Source organism: Malaya genurostris, chromosome 3 (assembly GCF_030247185.1).
Source record: "Malaya genurostris strain Urasoe2022 chromosome 3, Malgen_1.1, whole genome shotgun sequence".
In the NCBI taxonomy this organism is placed as follows: Eukaryota; Metazoa; Arthropoda; class Insecta; order Diptera; family Culicidae; genus Malaya; species Malaya genurostris.
The window spans coordinates 91,797,614-91,811,237 of NC_080572.1; the positions used below are offsets into that span (position 1 = coordinate 91,797,614).

The 13,624-nt window shown below is 36.9% G+C and overlaps 3 protein-coding genes across 20 annotated transcripts in view; 2 read left to right on the forward strand and 1 right to left on the reverse strand.

Annotated features, from left to right (window-relative positions):
* The window catches only part of LOC131437563 (rab11 family-interacting protein 4B), a 240,356-nt gene extending 235,567 nt beyond the window's left edge, over window positions 1-4,789 (forward strand). For all 18 annotated transcript variants that reach the window (XM_058607001.1, XM_058606998.1, XM_058607002.1 and 15 more), the window contains one exon: window positions 3,447-4,789. In XM_058607001.1, the coding sequence (XP_058462984.1) occupies window positions 3,447-3,566 (120 nt within the window). In that variant the 3' untranslated portion in view covers window positions 3,567-4,789. The remainder of the gene's footprint in view (window positions 1-3,446) is intronic.
* Window positions 4,790-4,820: 31 nt separating this feature from the next.
* On the reverse strand, window positions 4,821-8,176 carry LOC131437562 (trichohyalin). Its single transcript, XM_058606988.1, has 2 exons — window positions 6,086-8,176; window positions 4,821-5,835 (listed from the first exon to the last, which is right to left on the reverse strand). The coding sequence occupies exons 1-2, from the start codon at window positions 8,093-8,095 to the stop codon at window positions 4,852-4,854; spliced, it is 2,994 nt and encodes a 997-aa protein (XP_058462971.1). The 5' UTR covers window positions 8,096-8,176; the 3' UTR covers window positions 4,821-4,851.
* A 3,959-nt stretch (window positions 8,177-12,135) lies between these two features.
* Window positions 12,136-13,133, forward strand: LOC131435700 (cytochrome c oxidase assembly protein COX11, mitochondrial). Its single transcript, XM_058603849.1, has 3 exons — window positions 12,136-12,667; window positions 12,725-12,892; window positions 12,948-13,133. The coding sequence occupies exons 1-3, from the start codon at window positions 12,287-12,289 to the stop codon at window positions 13,101-13,103; spliced, it is 705 nt and encodes a 234-aa protein (XP_058459832.1). The 5' UTR covers window positions 12,136-12,286; the 3' UTR covers window positions 13,104-13,133.
* The last annotated feature ends 491 nt before the right edge of the window (window positions 13,134-13,624 follow it).

The window sequence follows — 13,624 nt, forward strand, 5'->3', positions numbered from 1 at the left end:
AAACTTTAATCTTAGTATCCAAAGGGGGCATATGTTAAATAATATAAGGGATTGTGTGAGAAGTTTTAGCGTGCGGAAGGATAACACATAGGCAAGACTGATAATTGAACCATTCATCGATCATGCAAAGCTAGAATATGGCTGAATTTGTGCACAATTGAGTTGCCTTCTGATTTGTTTGTCATCATATTCGTAGTAGTTCAGTTGAGTAGCCCTTTTCAAAAGTCAGTTTTGAGTCGAATTGGTCTCCACATTCGTGCACAATGAATGGTTTGTCATACTGATAACGTGTACAAAGTTTTATTCAATGGTTTACGTTTCGAAAGAATAAAAAAATGTTATTGTTTCGGAAATTTTTACTTCTTACTTTGGAATGCATCGCATTACTATTTTTCTGGTGTTTCGTCTTTTTGTTTTTTTGTTCCAGCTTTAACACATTTGAATTAATTTCAATGTCCCGAAATTCTCTTTCATAAATGCTTGGATGCAGTTTGTTTTCTCTTTCGACTATAGAAATTTCTGACCCTAATAATCATTTTTTTAATGACACTAAAATTGAAGCATGATAATTATTTGCTTTACTAGGAAATTTTTTTTAAATATTTCCATTTAATTCTGTTATAAGTATGTTATACTTATAACAGAATTAAATGGTAATATTTAAAAAAAATTTCCTTGTAAAATCATTCTGTTCAAACACTCAAACGAAAAGTTAATTAAATTATTTGCTTATTCTATACCATTTATGGCCCTGGTCCCACCCGATATCAGAACCAGAAATAATAAAAAAAATCTTGACAGTGGTTTTAAGAGTTTCGTGGTGGCCACTGACGGTGTCAAAACGACATAAAATGGAGATTAATAATTAATTAATAATTGGGCAAGATTCTGCGGATAAGAAAGATATCCTAACGCTGTATCCCGCACAAAAAAAAATAAAATTCTACTTCAAATTCCATCGATTGGGCATTTCAAGGCCCAATGATCACATGTTTTTTTCGATACATCGTTTTGAAAGCACAGAAAATAACGACACAGATTCATACAAATTTAGGACTTTATTACCGTTCTCACTTCCACTTTCACATTCACTTCACTTACATGTCACTTCACTTGATTTTCCCTATTACCAGTATCACGCATAGTGAAGTGATGTTCATAATGACAACAAGTTCATTCAAGTAATTACTTTTGTCTCTGAAGCGGCTCCCTTAATAAGGACCTAAATTCACTTCACTCGATTTGCACCGTGAAGTGATACCGGTAATAAGGGCCTTAGACTCAAATAATTCTCAGCAACGGTTAAACCGATTCTCACAAATAATGGTTCAAATTAAAGCTCTCATTTTCTTAAAAGATGCGCGAATTCATCCAGATCCGACTTCCGGTTCCGAAATTAGAGGGCAATAAGCATCAAAACTTTCAAACTGTCATACATGCATGATGCAATATCGGTACCCATCGGTACGTGCTGGTAAGGAAGAGGAAAACGCCACCGCCTAGCACATAGCTGGCTATGTTCAATTTTGTATAACGTGCAGAGTTGCCACATTTAAATCTATATTAACTTGACATAACTGTTCCCAAATTGAAAAGATGATGGTAGTTTCTACCAGAGAAAGTTTTTGGTTTTATTCAAGTTTGAACAAAAATCTTGACAGACTCTTCTAGTGATGTTTTCGAAAATGTATGTAATATGAGAAAGGCATCATTACACCACTAGGTGGATTAAAAAGATTGTTTTCTATGGTATTGCTTCACAGAGCCGAAACGAAGATATGGTATTCGAGTTTGTCACAATTAGTTTATTGAAAGTCGAGTATTCGACAAAATAATATTGCGACTCTACTAATGAGATGACTAGTGGTATAATAGCCTTATAATAAACTAGACGACCAAATCTATCTCGATGTGAAGAAAATGCAAGAAAATCAGTTGAATAAAATCAATAGTTCAATGTACATACATCGAAATCGAAATCCAAATCCCATTCTTCACATTGGAATTGGTTTTTCTCTTAGTGTCTGAAATACTATATGTGTGCTGCATGTGCTCTTAAGGCTTCATAGTTCAAGACAATCACCCAGATTCTGCAATCCGACGGATTTGTGATACGAACGAATCTACACTTTCGTTCGAGTTCGAATTTTGCATTCTTTATTCCGTTCGACTTGTATAATTCGATCGACTCTCGTTCGGGAACACTTGAAATTTCGAACACTAACCATCAAAGCTGTTAACACTACTTACTCGTTCTTTTTATATTATTCATTTATATAACGAAACCGTCACATTTGTATAAACAAATTAGAACGATTCTAAACCGAATATAATGCCGTTTTTCATTGAAAAACACTGGTGGCGTGGATTGCTCTGGTTTTGCACTTTCGAGCAGAAATGGCAATGAAATACTGTCAGAATATTGTATTTATGCTCGAAAAAGCAAAACCAGAGCAATCCACGCCACCAGTGTTTTTCAATGAAAAACGGCATAAGTAATACGTACGCAAGTCGATCGAGTAATGTTCGAAAGTTTAACAACTCGAACGAATTATATTCGAGTTCATACCCAACTCGAACGGAATGCACATTCGATCGGAATATTTCGAATCGATCGTTGTACAGAATAGGGGTGAATGTAAATCACTGGTTACTTATAAAGTTCTCCAGAACATTTAAATGTTCAATCGACACTGATATACCATACAAAAAAATCTTCAACTGCAAACCAATGCTTAACAAGACACGTGTGCTACCAATGTGGTATAAACAGGTGATGCAGACCACATAGCTTGATTGCATTGGTAACCAATACTTTGTTAACAGTTCGGTTCATACATTTAAAATCAGCATGCTTTGGTTCAATACCAAAAAGCTCAAACGGTGTGACGAAAGCAAGCGGTTTTTAGTTTTACTTGGCTTGATGAACGAAAGTTAATTTCCCTAACAGAAAAGAGGTCTGTTCACCCCACCTGTTTCTACCTCATTGGTGTGCTACAATTTATAACAGTAGCGAATTTTTAAATTCGCAAGAATATGGTTCAAATTAAAGTGCAAATACATTACATAATTAAAAAAATCTTTCGACTCTTTCGTGCACGATTAGTGCGTCATATTTCTATTGTATTCAGGATCTCGTTTTCAGAATTTAGAACTGAAATTTGTTGAATAGAGAACAGTCTTTTAAACGCTACAAACGATTAGCTCGTTTGAAACTCAGAATGAAACAATTCCATAATTACAAAGAATCTTTCTATTTTACTTTTCTCGCTAATTCTGATTAATAATCAAACTGTAGGGGTTTATGATATCTTTTTCTAACACACAACTGCTTCCATAGATGTAACATACATAGCAGCATAATGAAACATAAGATTTTTTTAACAACTTACAATCCCGTTCGGTATCACCCAAATAACCGAGAAAATCTTGTTTTCATATTCTAGCTCCAGATCGCGTACCAGGACAAAGAAGAGGAAAATCGTCGACTGAAGCACTACATCGAAACAATGCTGCTCCAGGTGGTCGAGCACTATCCGCAACTGTTGGAGGTTAAAGCGGCATGAGCGACAAAGTGTTTGAACGGCGGTAACTGCGAATACGACGCTATAACGCCGGTGCGGTGTGATATCGAGTGAACGTAGAACAAATGCAACAAACCCAGCTACTTTTAAGAGAGAGAGAAAAACACATCATAATGTTAAACCAACCCCCACCCCCCCTTTAGGAGTCCTTTGACCGTGGGCCGTGTTTTAAATATGTAGAATGTAGCAAACCATCCCGTTGTTCTTTATTTTGCTGAGCTCTAGTTACAGTCCGATCCTTTACGTAATCATCTGTAAGAAGCAGGTTCGAATATTTAAATTATCGATAGGTTTGTTAACTGGCAAGTTGAAGAAACATCTTACGAGCAATATATTTTATATGTATTTAGAACTTAGGAACTAAACACAGCTTAGCGAGTAGGTTCTATTCGTGTTTATGTTGAGAGAAATATCTTTTTATATTTGTATTTTACATGAATCAATATTTTCTTTTATCAACACAAGTGTTTTACCAGTTTACAGTAGCTAGACTGTATGTGTTCGATGCAAACGAAGGCGAAAAACTTTTTCTGTAGAGTTGATTATTCTTCAAATAGTTTTCGAAAAAGAGGCATGCGATATTCAAATCGAATTAATTGCCCAACAGTTTATGCAGTGATATGAAACCGAAGCCTTTACCAATATTGCTCCACGATTCCGATTTTAAAATCAAGCCTAATGACTGTACAGAATTGTGAAACTGGTGCTTAAAGTGAACCTTATCATGTGACAACTCTCGGTTTTCAAGTTTATTTTCAACTTGTACTTCAGAAGATGTATGAAATCCGGAAATCAATATTTTGTAAATAGTTCTTCATCATGGAATAGGAATTTGCGTATTAGTTAAACAAAATTCGATATTGTAATCATGTTATCAGTAAAGCATCGAAACGAAAATTTTGGCTTGTTTCTTCGTTTAGGTTGGTTGATCACTTGCTATTCACAATCAAATGTATCTGCCCGATGTTACTGACGAGCTAGATTTACTGTTTTATACACTGACAAATATCAAAACTTTATTACGATTAGGAAGAGCAACTAACAAATCTGAAGCATTAATATATTGTAATTCGTCCGCGGCAGTGTAGACTACGTAAGATGAAATAATGAAACAATTTTAAATTGGATGCCAAAATAGCGTTCTACTACTAAACAGTACTGTATTAGTTACGATAGAGGATGAAATAAATACTACTAAACTAAAACCATCTGCCTGATAAAATTATTGGCTAATTGACAGAATCTAGTTTTTTTTTAAATCTTACTATCACTTGGTACCTTCGCCTTCGAAAAAAACTTGCGATTTCAGTGCATCAAACTTTAACAGCAGTAATTCGTCATTAACGGTGCCATCTTCATTTTCGATACTATTTGGCACAAGATCCGAAACATCAATTTGATCAACCCGGTTCCTTTCGAAGAAACTTTGCAATTGACTCTCCAAATCGCCATCGAAAAATTGATCCAACCTTCCGAGTTCCCGGTGCTGCATCTCAAGAAAATTAGCTTCGAGTTTGCGATCATCGGCCACCGATTCTGAATTGTGAGCGGTCGTCAGGTAGTCACCCATTTCCTGCGATTTTTCGTTAATCTTACATAGACTGCACCGGTTAGTCTGCAACCGCTTTCTCAACGATTGAAGCTCTAACCGTTCCTTACTCAGTTCGATTTTATCCTTCGCAAGCCGATCCTCTCGCTCGGAAACCTCACGAAACTGTCGCTGCACAAGTTGTAACTTCAGGTGCATGTTTTGCTCGGCTCGTTTGACATTTTTGAAGGCACTTTCGGCGGCCATTTCTCTTGTTCTTGCTCTGCCAATGGAATTTTCCAGCTCGTTGCTTTTCGCTCTCAGTTGGTTTTCCTGGTTGATCAGTTCACGCCGTTTGGTTTCATATTGTCGTTGCAATTGAAGCAGTCTTTCGCGTTCCATGTCAGATTCATGGGATGCATTTTCTGCTACCTTAATAGCCGCATCAATCTCCGCCCGTGATAGATCGCTTCGATCTTGCCGATGAATTTTTCCCAAAGTTTCGAGTTTAGCTTTTTCTGCCAGCAGTTGTTGCTTTTCGTCTTGAATTTTTTGCATCATTCTGGCGTGTTCTTCCAGTTGAAGCTGCTTGAGTTCCTCAATGCGTTTCTCGTCCCTCAATGCTCGCTCTCGAACGTGATCTTTTTCTTTCTCAAATGCTTGCTTTTCGGTTTCTAGTTTGACCACTTTTTGTTGGTAGTTCCAGTTTTCTTCGGAAGATGTCTGAGAAAAGGAACAGCTATTAGTTTGAAATCAAATCAAAAGTTGTGAATCTGAAGTATAACATTTGATCAGAGTGTTAAGATAGTGCTAATATTTGTAGAAGTTAGAAAAAAATGAAACTGACAAAGACTTTTATGATATATCTGAAACTGTCATATCCAAACAAATATGACTGCAATCGATTTCAATTGAATATTACGGTACGCATATCCTATGTAATAGAACATCAAATTCTTCTCGAATCTATTACCTTCGACAAATCAGTAAGCTTTTCTTCCAGCATCTCTACTAAATTTAACAATCGAAGTTTCTCTGCTTCTGCGGCTTCCTTTGTTCGTTCCAGCAGTCGTTGTTGACTGTCCAGCTGCTTCACTCTTGTCTGTAGTTGAATTTCCCTTTCTTTCTGAGTAAACTCCAGTTGATCCTGAAGGGTATCTCTCAGTTGTTGAATATCGCCGGAAGCATTCTCTAGAAAATTTGCAGCGTTTTTCAGGGTGGTTAAGTAGGATCGATCGTCCTGCAGAACTGAAAACTCTAGCATCTTTGACTCTCGAATATTGTTAATCATTGCTCGATGTTCGGATTTCAAGTTTTCCAAACTCTCATCGTAGCTGGATCTAAGTTTATCAACATAACTTCTATGGTTTGATTCCATGTCTTGGAACTGTTTTTCATACCCGGATATCAATTGTTGCTTTTCGTCTTCTAAGTTTTGTAATTTTTGCTTGTAGAAATCTTCCATGTTCTTGTTCTCCAATTTCAGTCGAGCCTCCATGATTCTCAAACTTTCGTCAAGAAATCCTAATTGCTTTTTATAACTTTGTTCCAACATTATGATTTCCTGTTCGTGATTCGAAGTTATATTGGATATAAGATCTTCCAATCGCAGTTTCTCCATCTCCAAACGTTTTAAATTAGACTGAAGCTCAACTTTGTTTAGAACATCTTCCTCTTCGTTATGTGCATGTTGCTCCGATTTTTCGTCTCGTATAAACCCAGCATGATCCATTTGAAGTGTTGGAACAAGCGGAGTTTGGGTTATCATTATTTGGATGTTTTTGTTAATGCGCTCTTGTTGTTTGGATATAACATCTTCGAGTTGATTCTGACGCATGATTTGCTTCTGCAAAAGTTGATTAAATTGAGCTTCTTGGCGTTGAATTATTGAGTATTGTTTCTGCTGCATTTCAAAAAGTGCTTTCTCCTGATTTTTCATTTGATTTGCTATTGTCAGTTGAACCTCTTGCTGCTGCATAGTATTCAGAGCATTCTGAGTTTCAGTATTTAGGAATTCTATTGTTTGAGCAGCAGTAGTAATATCCGGGTTGAGAACATCAAATACCGCCACTGGTGTTATTGTCGGAATTGTAGTTCGCAGTATTTGTGATTCGGTAGCCGTAGGTGGTTTCTCAGTCTTTGGACTTGATGGTTTGGTCTCTTCTTTTGGTTTGGGGATCTCGATTTCTACTTCGGGTACTTTTGCCGGTTCGGGATCGTTTGAGTTACTATCATCATTCAATCCTAACCAATCAGCACCTTTTTTATTCGTTTTCAAATCTTTTTTCGCAACTATTGGACTAGAAAACAGGCCTAATGGATCATTGAGAGCACTGGAAGATTTTCGACGCGCACTGCGTCGTTGATTACTACCACTAGGTGCATAACTACCCATGATTGTGCTTTCAGTGGGCAAATTTTCTGAAGTCTCGGTAGACTGTCTGGAAACAGTTTTACTCCCGACAATCTCATCCTTCGTAACAATCAATGGGGGTTTACTCTTATTTTGCTTGGCAATGATTTCTTTACTTGTAGTTATAACGGGTCCACCCAGTAGGTCATCTAGTATATTCGTTTTAGATTTCGGTTTCTTTGGATCAAATCCCAAATCCGAAAGAACGTCACTATCATCAAAAGTAATTTCCTTTTTCTGGTTGGACTCGGTTTTTTTTATTGGAGTACTAGTTTTTCGTGTTTGAAAGCTGCCTGAATTTGGCGGCTGACCAGAGTTCATCGACGGCTTTGCGTATTCCAAAGAAGCGGGAGTATCTTTATCAACAGATACCGTAGGTCCGGACGATACTTCTGCTTTCGGCACCGGTACCGGTTTTGCAGCGTCAGATTTAATACCAAATAAATCTTCCACTTTTGTTTGCTTGGTATCCGCTATCATTGTTTTTTTCGTCAGCTCATTGCCGAACAAGCTGTCGTTACTGCCATCACTAAGAAGGCCATCCAAAGGATCATCGAGATCAAAATTCATTGTTTCAATATCACAATCGGCTTTATGCACCCTGAATTATAATCATTTAACCAGCCACAATGTTCTCAGAATTATCTTCCTTGGAATATATGAGTTTTTTCTCTCTTGTTTGAAATCACGTGCATCCATAGCAACGTAATTGCGCGCATTCATGCTGATCCAGAACGTACCTCCCAAGCTTTATAGCATATTAAATGCGCCCCTAGTGGCGAATAGGGTAAGTAATTTCCATTTTCACTTATTTCACCTTTCACCCAAAATGCTATAAAACTGCTTACACGTTTATCTTGTTTAGTAAAAACTTGTAGTTGAAATGCACTGTAATGAGTGTATTTTCTGTAATATATCCCGCTAACGTTTTGGCTACCTGGGCAGCCATGGCCACCAGACGGCTACCAAAATTGATTCAGTGACGGTTGTCAAATCCAATTTGACAAAACAAAGTCGCCTGTATCTAAGTTAGCCGAGCGTTTTCCTCTTCTCACCTTCGCTGAAAATGTCGAAAATTTCAATGTGGAAAAATCCTGGTGGATACGGTTGTATCGTTTGAGTTGTATATCTGGTAGCGGTTAGGCAGTCGGTCACCAGAATGTCTGCCAGCCATATTTTTCCAGCTGGCAGCGTTTAGTCAGCCATCTGACAGCCATGCGTATGCGGGATAGGCGTAAATGAATTATAAGAGAAAGGCATCATTACACCACTAGGTTGATTAAAACAGGTTTTACAATGACAGTTAATGTGAAAACAGTAATTTAATTTATTAATGGGTGTTTTTGCGGATTGGTTATATGTTGAATGTGTAATTTTAAAGCGGTTCTTCCCTTGTTACAAACACGCTAATTGGAGCCAGTCAGCTTAAAGAAAAAAATTAGTCTGCAGTTCAACTATGGCATTACTTGGCATCACATAGGGTTTCTATACCAATAGTTATTCAAAAAATCAAATCACCACATTATTTCACACTATTGCAATCGGTACAATTGTAGCTTTGGCTCTCAGAAGCAATACTAGAGTGATATCATAAATCAAATAAACATAGATTTCCCATTGAACGAAGACACTAACAGAGCTTCTAGTGAGAAACGGGTGTACTTTTTTCCATTAGCTACTGTGGTTCTGTTAAATGTGCAGATAACTACATAACTAACTACACCAGACGGCGCTTTTGGTGTCACGGGTTGCTCAAATACAGTACTATTACACTGGGGAATCTAGGTTTATTTTATTTATGGTGATATGCAAAATTTCTGTTGTGGTTACGCAAAAGTTTGAGGCGAATGCTATATCGTATCTTGTGAGTCAATGTATTGATAGTCTAATAGAGTCGGATTCCGTTAGTTGGAACCTCGATAGTAGGAATATTCATTAGCTGGATTTTCTCTAGTAATACAAATAGAAAGCACTGCGATTGTATTTTTTTTCTTCTGACGAGTTTTCGTAAGTCGAACAATCACACCTTAAGGCACTTATCTATACTACTCATAAATCAATCTTGGATATTTGCTTACTGCTACTCTTTCAGTAGTGCATTGCTTACGACTGAAAGTCTCTGCTCAGTATTCAAGGCATCTTCACTCAACTCGATTCATAGCTGTCCACTTCCAGCCTCGGTAGTTGCAAAGGGTCTGAGAGTCGTCCTAAACTTGATCGATCCATCTTGGCCACTGCGCCATTTTTCTTCTTCTTATACCGGTTATCGAAGATGAATCTCTGAATTCCTCGGCTAGTGTCATTATCGGAAGTTACCAGTGAGCTCATATGGACGAACTGGTCGACCATTCAGATTTCATCACCGTCAATCAGGAATCGTAATGTGTAGTTGACATTATCTTCTCTCGAACCCCTGCCTTTCATATACTTTGTATTTGATACATTGATGTTAGTACGATGCACGTTTGTTCCAACTTCTCAGAGTTGCGTACTATAATGTCAATATCATCAAATGAAGTGTTGACTAGTAGAAACGTAGCAGAAGAAGTGTAGCCCTGGTGTAAGGTAATTGGTAAAAATGATCGACTTCAGTGTAACCTTCGCTACACCGGTGCAGTGCTATTTAAAAAGGCGGGTGAGTAATGTCAGAGACATAACTGGATGTCGTGAATACGAAAACAACTGACATGTTCCTCAACACCTCCGAAAATCAATTAGTTGATCAATTGTATGAATTATGCAAGCATTCCCCTTTTTCACATTTTTAGCAAAAACAAAGTAAGCTTCACTTGATCTCGATTACTGTGAATTTCACACAGCGAAAAGTGCACAAATCTAACCAAACTGTTTTAGATTTGCACTAAACTGAGGATATTTACCTTAGACTTGAGAAAAACAATTCCTAATAGTTCTTTAGAAAACTTTTAGAGCCATTAGAACGGCTGATTTTGTGTGATGCTCTCCATCGTTGTTTTTTCACCAATGAAAATGACTGGCAGCTGTGACGTAATCGCTCTTGTCGGTAGCGAAACTAGCTTTGCAAACGACACAAAATACATCTGCTCGCAGTGGCGATAGGATCCAAACTGATTCAATTTCTGCTAGGAGCTTTCTTTTTACGTGATTTCGATTGTAGCTTTTTCACTAATGGGCGGTCCTAACGGCTATAAAAATACAGCATACAGAATTTTAATGCCGATTATTTCATTTCGGATTTGCATAATTTATTGAAAGAAACTATCAATATGCTGTAAGGATTCGTTTCTAACATTCAGAAGGACCAAATTGGGGAACTCACTAAGATATTCACTACTTTTCGGAACATTTTCCTCGAACGATTTGTTGTACAGCAGCAGATATTTTGTTCTCTTCCTTAGAACGCGTTCTGATTGGCTGGTGTTGACATGGGTCAAATGAGACAGGTTTTTCAATAGTGTACTATTGAAATACTTCAATGCTTTTGCTATACACGCTTAAGTTGAAAAATTTCGATTCTATTGGTAGTTAGATCATAAAAAACCCTTCACAGATCACTGAGCTATGAGCTTTAAAAATACGATAAAGGCAAACGCGCATTATGAATTATCCTCTTTGATACTCGTTTATACCAAACATTTCAGAAAAGTTTAATTTTGAATAATTTGAGATTATGTCACACAACTGAAAATTTTATCATAAAATTGTGATCATATTCCCGATGGCATGTAGCAAAAATTATGTTGATTCGTTAGATACAACAAGAGATATTCACGATCAAAAACTTATCACTCTCTCAGAGGGTAAATTTTGAAAAGGCACCCCATAGTAAAGTAAGTCGTATTCACTACAAAATTCATATCCTGAATTTTGTTTAATAATTCTGATGATAAAATACTAAATAATATCTCTGGATTGATTCGAATAATTGAATAAGGAACTAAATTTTAAACCAGTTTCAAAATACAGAAATATTATTCATAGTTAAAATTCTGAACTTGTAAACTGGAACTAAATTTTTCAATAGAATTATGAAACTAAATTTGGAACTTAAAATTAACTTCAGAATTCAGGTGGACCAGAATCTAGGTTTACCACCCCATTATTACTAATGTTGGTAGAAGAACTCAGTACGATATTCAGTTCCATCTGACTTACTAGAAAAAAATAACAATCCTCGACCAAGATTTACCTATTAGACTCGGCCAGTAGAACAACGGAACTGATATGTGCCTGACTACCTCAAAACCGTCGTCCTGGTGCGAAAAAGGCAAGCAAACGTGGTGAGTTTTCCTCATTGTTTCCAAAAGTTTGAGAAAACATAGTTTTTGAATTATTTATGGTTATTTTACACTGTTGAAAATTTATTCACAAATTCCTGATTATATTTCTGATAGCATGGAGAAAAAATTATGTTGTTGCTTTAAGTATAACAAGAGATATTCACGATCAAAAACTTATCACTCTCCCAGAGGGTAAATTTTGAAAAGGCGCCCCATAGTAAAGTAAGTCGTATTCACGACAAAAGTGCCACAACTTTCGTGAAAATATTACACTCAATTCCAGAAGGTTGTGTTTGAACACCAGTTCATTTTACGTCGTGGTTGATTATGAACTTTGCTATAAAAATCATGTATGAGTGTATGACATAACAGCTGATAGATAAAAACAAATGCCGAACTAGTTTCACACGATAGGCGTGAAAATTGTTATTTTATTTCCAAAAATGTGTTAAATGATTCCGGTTCACCACCACGGTTTTTAAGAGTAAGTCTAAACAGAAAAATGATGCAATCATTCTGCCGGATACAACCTCGTCTGTGCGTTCAAAGTTTTCTCAGGCCACCGAAGATATCACCGGTGTTTCTCCGATCTAGTGGCAATAAAAATCCGTCAGATGCATCAAGGAGGCACAAAATACGAACCACAATATACTATGTGGCAGCGGCGGGAGTCATGACTGTTGGCATGAGTTATGCCGCGGTGCCCCTGTATCGGATGTTTTGTCAGGCCTATAGTTATGGTGGAACAACTGGCCAGGGACATGCAGGTGAGAAAGTCGAAAGCATGACACGAGTGCAAGATCGAGTGATCAAGATTACATTCAACGCTGACATTGGTGCTTCGATGCGGTGGAATTTCCGGCCACAACAGCCGGAAATCAAGGTATTTTTCGGTTGAGTAATAAGTTATCGAGATGATATAAATGTGAATTTTCTTTAGGTTGTTCCTGGAGAAACAGCACTTGCTTTCTACACCGCCAAAAATCCTACGGACCGTCCGGTAATAGGAATTAGTACATATAATGTGATTCCTTTCGAAGCAGGAGCGTATTTCAACAAAATTCAATGCTTTTGTTTTGAAGAGCAGCAACTGAATCCGCACGAGGAGGTACGGAGTGTTGATTACTAAACAATACTCTATAATTTAACTCAACATTTTTTAGGTTGACATGCCTGTATTTTTCTATATTGATCCAGAAATTATGGATGATCCCAGGATGGAACTACTCGACTCTATAACGTTATCATACACTTTCTTCGAAGCAAAAGAAGGCCTTAGTTTCCAAATGCCATCATACGCAAAAAAGCATGGTACTTAATAAATGTTTAGGTATTTTCCGTTAGGAAAACTGTTTCCAATGATAAACCTAAATCCATTATCTTAGCTTATTTTTACCTATTGAAATGTGGTAGCTCCAATCGTACTGTATTTTCTTTTATTCGAATTAAAGTTTTTATATGGCTCTAGATGTGAGTAATTTAGAAACGTAATTGATATTTGAAGTTCATTTCAGTATAAACTATATACATCTAGAGACATAATAGTAATTGTTCAGCTAACAAGCAACTATGACCCATTTACTGGGAGAGGGAGGGATTTCTCAAAAGTCTACATTTGTTTATGAGTGGAGAGGAGGGTTTTTATTACGAGGTTTATGTGATCACATATTTTATGTGTTCTATTATTTTGACATTTTCTGTTAGACTTGAATCTAGTTCTAGTGAACTATTTTTGGTTTAAATTAATTTATGATGTCCGGTTTGGAGTATAGTCGCAAGAGATCTCATTATAGCATTTTTTGTGGTAAATATGACTTACTTTACTATGGGGCGCCTTTTC